This window comes from Benincasa hispida, chromosome 12 (assembly GCF_027475165.1).
Source record: "Benincasa hispida cultivar pf3 chromosome 12, pf3_genome.v1.1, whole genome shotgun sequence".
NCBI lineage: Eukaryota > Viridiplantae > Streptophyta > Magnoliopsida > Cucurbitales > Cucurbitaceae > Benincasa > Benincasa hispida.
Genome location: NC_143489.1, coordinates 60,060,693 through 60,071,516, shown reverse-complemented (window position 1 = coordinate 60,071,516; position 10,824 = coordinate 60,060,693). Strand labels below are relative to the sequence as shown.

At 34.3% G+C, this 10,824-nt stretch overlaps 2 protein-coding genes across 3 annotated transcripts; both read right to left on the bottom strand.

Moving 5' to 3' along the window:
* Positions 1-2,597: 2,597 nt before the first annotated feature.
* Positions 2,598-6,584, bottom strand: LOC120092610 (Major facilitator superfamily protein). 2 transcript variants are annotated; one of them, XM_039050750.2, is made up of 9 exons: positions 6,229-6,584; positions 5,831-6,036; positions 5,524-5,588; positions 5,264-5,426; positions 4,889-5,037; positions 4,531-4,785; positions 4,239-4,407; positions 4,041-4,133; positions 2,598-3,407 (listed from the first exon to the last, which is right to left on the bottom strand). In XM_039050750.2, the coding sequence occupies exons 1-9, from the start codon at positions 6,299-6,301 to the stop codon at positions 3,108-3,110; spliced, it is 1,473 nt and encodes a 490-aa protein (XP_038906678.1). In that variant the 5' UTR covers positions 6,302-6,584; the 3' UTR covers positions 2,598-3,107. The 2 variants fall into 2 exon arrangements, with proteins under 2 accessions (XP_038906678.1, XP_038906679.1); XM_039050751.2 differs by having other exon boundaries at positions 6,123-6,254.
* Positions 6,585-8,297: 1,713 nt separating this feature from the next.
* LOC120067882 (FCS-Like Zinc finger 8-like) lies at positions 8,298-10,582 on the bottom strand. Its single transcript, XM_039019493.2, has 3 exons — positions 9,665-10,582; positions 8,718-9,557; positions 8,298-8,603 (listed from the first exon to the last, which is right to left on the bottom strand). The coding sequence occupies exons 2-3, from the start codon at positions 9,518-9,520 to the stop codon at positions 8,531-8,533; spliced, it is 876 nt and encodes a 291-aa protein (XP_038875421.2). The 5' UTR covers positions 9,521-9,557; positions 9,665-10,582; the 3' UTR covers positions 8,298-8,530.
* Between the last annotated feature and the right edge of the window lie 242 nt (positions 10,583-10,824).

Below are 10,824 nucleotides of genomic sequence, written 5' to 3'. Positions count from 1 at the left end.
AAATAAAACAAATAAATACAAATTATAAAAACCAATCCAATCATCTCAAATATTTAAAAGCTGGTTTTCTTCTTAAATTTGATGTACCATTGAGAAATGTAAAGAAAAATATACTAAAAGGCAAACTAGATTTTCATAAATAGATCATTTAGATTTAAGTTATATTTTGATCCAACATCTTTCAAGTTTATTCTAAGTTAAGATATCATTTGGTCTCTGTACTTAGGAGTTTATTCGATTCGAATTTTTGTATTAGTCGTTATACTTTCAATAAATCTCAAATTTAGTTCCTTAACGTTACATTTTATCAAAATTGATTACTGATTTAAAATAATCATAATTTTATTGCAAGAAAATACAAAATGAGAATATGTTTCTAAATTTTGTGATTAAAATGTAAATTGATGATAAAAAGTCTTTGAAACGGTTAACAATAAACTGGTAATAAAAACCAAATTTAAGATTGATTGAAAGTACAAGAACTAAAATTAAACTAATCTTAAATTACAATGATCAAAATGGTATTTTAACCTTTATTCTATTTTGATTCTTAAACTTTCAAAATGTTAATTTTGGTCCAAATTTTTAAGTTTGTTCCATTTTGGTCCTTAAACATTTAGATTTCTTGCGCAATCACGAGCATAGTTCAAATGGTCTAGTCTTCTTTTAAGAAAAATGAAATAACATAATATATCTAGTAGAAGGTGTTTGGGCCATTGACTTGTGTAGAGTTGGGTTTTTAACTACACTTAGTGTTTGACTCACAAACTTTGTGCATGTTTGAGAGTGATTTTGAAATTATTAAAATCATTTTTATCATATTCAAAAGCACTTCAAAACACGCCTTTAAGCACGTAAAATTAATTTGATTAATATTCAATTTTACACTTTTAAATGTAATTTTCATATCATCAAAATTGACTTTGAATGTAAAAGTATGTTTCGGAGTGATTTTGAAAATGTCAAAAGAGATTTGAACCATTTCAGAATCTCACTCTCAAACATACCCTTCATAAGTCGATGTTAAATAACCCAACTCCACCAACTTCAATAATGTCCACTGTTGAAGTTTATACACATTTATTGAGAGAAACTCCATATTCCCCTCTTTTTCTCTCCCTCTCCAATGTTTTTAACGACTCCACCCAACAACGATTAATAACCCTGATGACATACTCCGCCAACCGCCTCCGGTGGCCAACTTCGATGACCACCTCTGACGCCCAACTCTGGCAACAACCATCGTTGGCAATTACTATCGCCTCACTCCAGCGATATGTTTCGACGACCACCTCTGACTGCCAAATTCCAATAACCACCTCTGATGACGACCACCCTCGATAATCATCTCTAACAACCTTCAACGTCCAACTCCACTTGTAGCGGCCAACTTCGACGATCTTCTCCAATGACCAACTTTGGCTATCAACTCTATCAATCATCTCCAACGACTAACTCTAACGACCAACTAAACCGATCATATAATGAAGAAAAAAAAATTGGCCAATGGAAGTGTTTTTAAATACAAAACTAAAATTATTAGTTTATAGTGTTTAATAGATGTCTCATATAGTAATTTAACATTATTAGAAACACTTTGGGGATATATAATCAATCCAAACAAACTTGTATATAATAACACTTTTAAAACAAAATGTAACCAAACACTTTTGTATTTTTATTTTAAACAATCTTTAAAAAGTGTTCAGATGCAAATAACTTTTTGAAAAATATTTTACATGTTTGAAAGTGCAACCACAAATGGATGCCACCATGACTATATCTTCTAAGGCTCTCTACTTCTTTATTCGATTACTGAAGATTCCACCAACATGACTAAATCATGGCCTAAGGCTACTTTGATTTCAATTGTTAGGAACAAAAGACTTCTATATTGTCCACTTTGAAAATAAACACTCATGGTTGTATTTTTGGTTTCATCCAAAAGGCCTCATACCATCGGTGAGAGTTGGTCTTCCCTTATATACCTACGATCATCTCCTTATCAAACCAATATAAGACTTTGATTGCATTCTCAACACCAACTTACATGTTAAATAAACTCTAATCTACCATCTGGCATAAGATCTCATAAAAGCCCTAAACTCTTTGATGGCCTACTTTTTTTGTGTGCATATAACATTCATAAATTCCACTTCAAAAGTGTATTATAATTTTGTTTACCTCAAGTACAATGGTTACATGTAAAAAAAATATATTGTAAAATATACATGAAGATTTTTAGTTGACACCCAATTGAGTATTAAAAATTTGAAGAAAAAAAATGTGTGCAATTGATGAGTTGAACAAAAAAAATTAAGCAGACAAAATTAACTCCCCAAAAATCGTATTTTTTTAGATTTAAAAAAATTGTACTAATTACCCCTAAATTAATATACTCAACTTTATACTTCAAACACAGACTTCCTAATTTTAGAGATATATTGACTCTAAATTTTAAAACTCAACTTAGAGTTCCAAACAACTCCTTAATGACATGTGAAACTGTGAATAGAAGTATGTAGTAGCTGACTTTATGTGCCTACTATTTATATGCAAGGTTGGCAGTAGCTATTGCATACAAATACATATCAATCTGAAGAAATAAGCTACTGCACACTTATCAAACATAGAATACATCGGTCTTCTGAATTTTTGTTCTAAAAAGACAGAATAAGGCTGTTTACAGAGCAGTTTAAGAAAAACATATAAAGCAGAGCAGGATATGAACATGCAATAAAATCCAGAAGTACCATTGAATGGTGGCTGCCTAACAACTTGGCACGTTTCTAGTTTGACGACTTTAAAGGAAGATTTCTGGTTCTTGAAGTTTGGGATAGGAATCAGAGTATGTGGCAAACAGCAGGCCCACCATGTGGACAGCACAATCTACCAACCACATGAGATGTTTTTTTTTTTGGGGGGGTCCTTTTGCTGATGCACCAAGCCATGTCAAAATCCAAATTGGAAAGCTCTACATGCGCCGGATATAGCTTTAAGCAGTGTCACAATCTAATGGCGACACAAGAAATTTTTCAAAAGATGTAAAATTGTAATACAAGTTGTTTTGTTATGGTAGGGAAGAAGGAGCAAGATTGAGTTGAGACTTAAATTGATTTCATTTCTACATCTGAGCTTTCTTTTGAGCTAAGATCGGGACTTTCCTCTGGAAGAAGGCCAAGGAGGGGCAAAGGTAACAAGGAGCTCAGATTGCATAGGATTACTAGAGTGGTTAAATTGTCAAATCTATCTTTACTGATGCCAAAGAGATGAGTCATAGCAGCACCTACCAGACCTCCAACAAGGCCCCCTCCATTAAATATAGACATGAGAGTTGCAAAAAGTGTGGCTTCCATTCCCTCTGGACATATTCTTGCTGCTAGCACGAGAACAGGCATGAAAGAAGCCTGAAAAACGACTTGAGTTAGCCTTTTCCCCAGAAGAATGAAGCCAGACAATGACAAGAAAACAGCCCCTAAGATAGTTAGAAATAAGAGAAGGCTCATGAGTGGCAACTAAAATCAAATGACTTGTATAGCTGGGAAATGGTGTTGAAAGAGAGTAAGTATAAGTGAATTCAAGGAATATATTACTATTTAAACAACTTCGACATCTAATTGATTTAATTTGACAAATTTTTGGAATTAGGCTTGCTTTTATTTGTAAATTTGGCCATGATAAATAGGTGTTTTTCCAGATTTCATTGCTTTTTGGGTTGAGTTAAATCACCGATTGATTCAAAAGCTTAAGCTAATGGATATGATAATTTTAATTATATCAACACTTTAACATTCTTACTTGTGAGTTTGAAAATTCGTAGAGACCCAACAAGTGATTGAGAATGAAATGACGGGATTTAAATACAGAATAGTCCTATTCTAATACCATGTCTTGGTGCATGATGTTCTCTCCTTCGACTTTCCCTCTCTCTGTCTTACTATGCATGTGCAATATGAAGTGAAAAAGTTTTACTATCCTTGAGAATAGTTTGCATTCAAGAATAACGATGGAGGTGTGGCACTTCAGGAAAAACATACTACCTGACCGAGAACTGTGATGATTAAAGAGTCCCCAATGGCAAACCACTCATCGCTTATGCCGAACTTTCGATTTAAGCCAGTAATAAGAAAAACCTAAGCCACATACATAAGCAAGAACTTAGACAAAAAGGAAAGTAGACACATTTTCTGTTAGCTGAAAACAACATCAGCACAAAAGAGGAGGAAAACTGTGTGAACCTGTGTCATCCCAAGAGCTGAACCAACAATTGACATGACTAGAAAAAATTTCCTCAATGCAACATTTTTAAGAAACCCATTGTAAAGCGCTACACCAACCAAAGATGCAATTGAAGAAACCAGCTTAACTCGTCCAAGAAACTCTGGGGTGAATCCCAGTTTATTTGTACTGAGAAAAGATGTCATGTACTGATGTAAGGTCTCAAGTATTTAAAACCAACAATATGATTTTTCAACTCTACAACTTAGCACAAAGTGAAAGCTAACAATAAAGATAGTAAATTGCACTTACGTAAAGAAGAACATTGCCGAGTCTGACTGTGGTGTTGCCTGCCACAGAAAAATGAATAGTGTGGGAAGATAAACATTTGGCTGTCTAACAGCAGTCCACAAGTTAAGTATGTGCTGTTTTGAGGTTTCAAGAAAACCCAAGCCACTTGAAGGAAGATTAGGCCCATTTAATGGGACACAAACACGCTTTTCTTCAACAAGAACAGCAACTGCTGATGTCATCAAAGGTAATAAGGCTGTAACTCCAAATACAAACCTGAGAGATCCAAATTGAAGAATATATTCACAAGTTTTAATGCTTAACTTAGAAAAAGTAGAGTGAGATGAAGAAAATTTAATTATCAGTAAAACTATAATACCTTACACCATAAGAACCCACCAGGGAACCACTAAAGTAGGAACTAACAATTCCACCAAAAGCAGAAGATCCCCAACATAGTGACTGGAGAGATCCAGACATGCTTAATGATTCACCACGAGCCCTCTCTACAACCATTGAGTCTACCACCTACATTAATGTTCAGAATAGTCAAAAGCATGTCTCGGTAGCAACTAGCATAAAACTAATTCCATGGCCAATTCATGATGTAACTTCTGCCAAAAGAAACTAATGTAGGCCGGAAGAGAGAACTTTTGTAAGATTTATAGTAAGATGATTTTTAAGGAATAAAGTAGTTACATTAAGGCAAATGATCTTTAAAAAATAGCAAATAAGAATATTAGTAAAGACATACAACATCAGAAAACGCCACAGAAAGAGACCCGAGAAGTATACACATAGCAGCACCATACTTGCTATTAACAAGGGTGGCCATAAAGCTCCATGAGAATGCACCAAGAAGCCCTGATAAAATCAAGTATGACCTTCTTCGGTAACCAAAAAGAGGAACAGAGTCACTGCATTAACCAAACAATTATTATGAAAAATAAACAAGATAGGAAATTAATTGAGTCCTGAATAGTTAGAAAAAAAGAAACAGGAACTTATAAGTACCTAATAAACCCATAGAGAGGTTTGATCAGCCACGGCAATGCAGCAAAACCAGAAATCACAGCTGCCTAGTCAAACACATACATAATTTGTTACAATTATATTAAGGACCTATCAACTACTAATGTCTTAGAACTGCAGAAAACTACTAGCAAAATTCTAAAAATGACTACAAAACAAGAAGAAGAATAGTTTACAATCTACATAAACTTCCATGAAAGAGCAACATCGAAGATAATGGAGTGCATTCTTAAGGCAACAAATACAAGAGTTAACAGAAAAGAATCATGAATGTAAAGAAACTACGTACCTCAGCAGGATCTAAATGTAAATCATCTTTTAAATAAAAACTGACAGCAAGCTTTGCGAGGTCTAAAACTCCTTGAACAAAATATACCATAGCAACAGCAACATTATCAGGGGTTAAATCTACACCAAAGCATTTGACACCATTCAGCCTGAAGCTAGACAAGTCTTCATCTACACGTGAGATCAACGACTCCCCTTCCTCTACACCTGGACCAAGTTCATATGGCCAACCTTAATAATGTAATGACATTCAAAAATTAAACAATAAAAGAGAACCCAAAAAAGGGTTTTACATATATATTTCCCCACTTCAACGCCGACCCATATTCAGGGGTTACTCAGATAGCTACATAGAGAGAATTCAGTAAGTTTGATTGATTGATTGATTGATGACTTTACCATTATTGGAGCAGAGAAGGGTGTGATCGTCCAAATCGGATGGGGTGATTGGAATTAAAACGGGCAGCGACATGAAGCTTTTAAAGTAGGTCCCGTGGCATCCGTTCGTGGGAATCCAGTGGAGCAGTGGATCGGGAAAAGAAGATGAAACGGTACGATTTAAAAATCAAAAATCACTATCCAAATCCAAATACAAACACCCTTTTTCTGAAATTCTATTGTCCCTTTCGATTTCTGATGCTGTTTCTTTATGAATTCTTCATCCAGGTGAACATTATCTCCAGCTTCTTGTCAAATGACGACGGCGACAATACTCCTTGGATTTGGGCTGGAAATGTTTTTGTGGGATCTTGGACCTGGCCCGTTACCAAGATTTACTCCCAATTCAAATGGCAAAAAATGGTTAACAGTGTTCTTAGGGAAGCATGAATATCTTTACCAAATTCTTTTTTCTAGAAAAATTAAAATTAAAATTAAGCATTGTTGGTAATCATTTGATTTTTTTAGTCCTTTAAAATTCAATTTATAAATACCGTCTTTACCTCTAAATTTAAAATTTATCCTCGTTTAGGAATTAGGTAAAATAATTCAAACATAAACCTTCTCAAAGACCAAGACATAGTTCGGGTGTTGTCACTTCCATCCAACGAGATGTGTGATAATTACTATGTCTTGGATAATATAGGTAAGTACTCGTATATACAGAGACGGATAAAGTTTAGCAATCTTGAGTAATTTAGTTAAGGGAAAGAGAAAAAAATGATTTCTTTGGTTCAATTGACATTTATTTTGTATCTACAAATTTTTGTATTTCTAAGAACTACAATTTTAACTTCTTTTTTTTAGTACAAGATCATTTACATATTTATATGTATATATCTAGTCGTGATACGTACAATACATCGAAATTCCAATGTCTTAGCTCACATATATATGCAAGTAATATTTAATATAAATGTAAAACTAGTACATACATGTCACGTTCATATGTAAATATACCATATTATATACGTTTTAATCAATTGAATATGCAATGCCTTTGCTACAAACTAAACCACGTAATGTTCAAAAGTATGTATAAATCTCTTCATAATATATATATATATACAACATAGATACATATATACATATATTGCTAGACCCCTAATAAATTTAAATAAAACTATAATAAAATTTGTAAAAGTGTATTAACAAAACTAAATATAATAGTTGAAAGTACTAAAAGTTAAAGTGAATATAATAATCAAAAAGTAGTTAAACGAGTAGACATATTAGACATCAAAATAAACGATAAATCAATATTTTTATTATATCATTAACAAGTATCAATGAAACATAAAAGAAATAATGAACAAAGTTTATTAATGTAAATATAATATAAACATATTAACTAATTTAAAAATATATAGAAAACTTTACTTCAAAATTCTTTTTTTCTTAATATTTTTATCAAAAATATTCATCGACATAGACATCATATGGTAGCAATATTTATGTAGATTTGAGCTAAACTAGTTAACACATATATCTATGATCGAGAAGTCAAATACTTGAATTTCCAAATTCCATATCTGTAATTATTATTTGTAGAATATGTCAAAAGAGGGTGGGAGGCAAAGAAATAATCCAATTTTAAATGATCTCATTAGTGGTATTTGTATAATTAAAAGTTGATTAAAAATAGAGATTAAACACACGAGATGAGATGTTAGCAACAAGCGCAACATAAGCGTAGCTCAACTGACATAGTACTTGTACTATCAATCTCGAGGTCAGAGGTTCGATTTCTCCACCTCACACACACAAGATGTTTGGTCCACCAACTTCTAGTAAACAAGGTCAGAGGTTCGATTTCTGCACCTCACACACAAGATGTTTGGTCCACCAACTTCTAGTAAACACCGTTAAAGTTTGCACATTTATTGAGACAATTTTACACTTCAAACAAAGGATTCATTAACTTCTCATTTCATAATTCAACTTAGTGGCCCGACCCTATATTTACTTTAGACAACATGATTGCCATAATAAAATGTCAAAATATAATAAATAAAAAGAAGGTGTATACGTACTGGGAAATTAAATTCTCTAATTAAACATACAACAAAATTCCAATTGTACATCATCGAGCTTTTGGGTCACTGTACTTGGTAACAAAAATAGCCAAAAAGAAAAAGGGGGAAACAGAGCACAAACACATGGGAATCGTTTTCCCGGAAAATCCAAGAAAATCAAATCCCACCTTTGTTTTAATGATTAATGATGATCATATTCCAGTTATTTCCATGGTGTTTCTTCAAATTCAATCCTCTCCTTCTTCCTCTAACATCATCTCTTGGTATCGACATTCATGGCTGCAAAATGCCTTTTCACCTCTGTAAAAACTCAAACGGGTGAGAAATTCAAATTCAAGAAGAGGAGGAAGAAGAAGAAGAAGAAGACATGTTTATGATTGAATTAAAGGGGGGATTCTAATTTCGGATTCGGACCTGTACATGTAAATATCTTTGCCCTGTTCGAGATTCTTCTTGCAATTGTTACAGATACTGAGGAAATTTTCAGAGGAAAAACTCGTTCGGTCTCTGAAAAACCCATTTTCTTTTCTCACCGGCGAGTACACGCCGGAGCCACTTTCAATTACGCAATCGCCGAATATGTGAGTGGTTCGAGGATTTGGGCCGTGAGAGATCACACAAGTATAATCTTCTGATTGTTCGATTTCTCCGGCGGAGAGACAGCCGGTGAAAACCAGAGGGGAATTTGGAGTTTCCTGGCCGGAGCTCGATGATCCAAACGCCGATTTCTTCGCCGGAGACAGAGATGAAACAGGGGATAAGGAACCCAGATGGGAATTCCTCGTCTTGATCCCGAATTCGACTGGCGAAATTAGAGACTCGTCGGCCGGAGAAACAAACGACGGAAGAGGAGGAATTTGAATTTTCAATTGAGATCCCAATAGAACCATTCGGGTATCGGGTTTTGTGGGTTTCGGATCGGAATTCTCTTCCGTTAAAGCGTCGACAATGCCGAGACCGATCCGTTTGGAATCCCACGGCCGTTTGGACTCTGTAAATTGCGTTCTGGGCGAATTTGATTCTGCCCAAAACGAATTTCTCAGACCCAAAAACGGTTCGAGAATTGAAGTTGGACTCATTACAGCCTCGGTTTCAGACAATCCCTTTGAAGAAGAACTTGTAAACAATCTCGGAGAACCAAAGAAAGACGAACTCAATTTCCTATTATTACTCGTCGGAGAAGGTAAACATCCACCACCACCGCCACCGGCCATCATTTCTCACTTGCTAATTCTACTTCTAGATCTAATTCCCCTGAAAAACACAACACGAAAATTGAAAGAGAAAAAAAAAACCCAGTAAGAAAAAGAAAGAAACAAAATAACAAATCCCCATGTTAGATATTCAAACTTTGGACTCACCGGAAAAGACAACAGCGGGTGAAAATGATCGGAAACCGCCATGGACGGAAAAAAGGGTGTTACCAAAACTAAAATTTCAGTGACTTCCATTAGTGAAAATTGAAACAAAGCTCAAAAGAGAGAAAAAATTCTTAAATCCATCCCCCCGGATTTCACGCTCCAATGCCCCAAAAGACTGATTAAAAGGAAACCAGACGTGCAGTAACAACAGGACATGAACAGAGACAAAAGAAATCGAGATTTTCTTTTTGTAATTGAACTTTTTGTTAACCCATAACAATACAAAATGTAAGCATCGCTGAAAAGGATTCAATTGAAGCACTTAAGAAGAACGAAAAAGACGAAGAAATTGAGAAACAAAAAACAGAGAAAAACTTAAAAATTCAGTAGTTTATCAGTTTGTCCATTATGGCCATGGGTTTTGCTGTAATTCTGGGGAGATTTGGTTACTGGAAATTAATGGGCAATGAAGAAAAGTTAAAAGGAAAAGGAGGATGAGGAGGAAGAAGAAGAAGATTATTGATCTGATGATGAGGAAGGAAGAGAGGGAATATATAAACGGCCACGCCTTGAGGATGGGGAGACCATCTGACCCTACGCCTACAGCCACTTACCTGACATACAAACACACACACTCATACACTTTCTCTCACTACTTTCTCTCTCTTAAATTGTATTTTTTGCTCGGCTTCGCCATTTTAGCTTTCATTTCACCTTCTTTTTCAACTATCCACGGAGATGGTGGGTCAATAGAGCGCTACACCTGCTTTGGATCCAAGAAGGGAGAAAGCTATCATAACTTGGAAAAAAAAAAAACAACTTAATTCAGCCAGTCCGCCAAATATTCGATGAAATTGTGACATTTCTTTTTAACGATTTTTCTAAAAAAATATTTGTGAGTAAAATAAAGGGGAGTATGGAGATACGACTCCACCTAATCATTCCCTTATTAAGTTTACAGTGGTGTACTCTTGTATCTATTTGATGATGGAATTTCTGAAATCTCTTCTTTCGCTAATATTTACTATTTAACTATACTTATTTCTTTTCCAAATATATATATATATGGCCTAAATTTTAATCATTTTTTATTTGTTTTAAGGGTCATTTGTTTTCTAAAAATATAGATAATTGTAATCTGGGATGTGTATGATTATAAA

Bases quoted from the DNA above. Each gene is read 5' to 3' on its own strand.
- LOC120092610 (XM_039050750.2), bottom strand. From the start codon at position 6,301: ATGTCGCTGCCCGTTTTAATTCCAATCACCCCATCCGATTTGGACGAT. The intron at 4,786-4,888 runs GTATTATAGTTT...TGGATCTCTCAG, and splicing joins GTGGGTTCTTATGGTGTAAG to GTTTGTATTTGGAGTTACAG. The intron at 4,134-4,238 runs GTTCACACAGTT...TATGTGGCTTAG, and splicing joins CAGCTCTTGGGATGACACAG to GTTTTTCTTATTACTGGCTT.
- LOC120067882 (XM_039019493.2), bottom strand. From the start codon at position 9,520: ATGATGGCCGGTGGCGGTGGTGGTGGATGTTTACCTTCTCCGACGAGT. The intron at 8,604-8,717 runs GTCCGAATCCGA...GAGTTTTTACAG, and splicing joins AAAGATATTTACATGTACAG to AGGTGAAAAGGCATTTTGCA.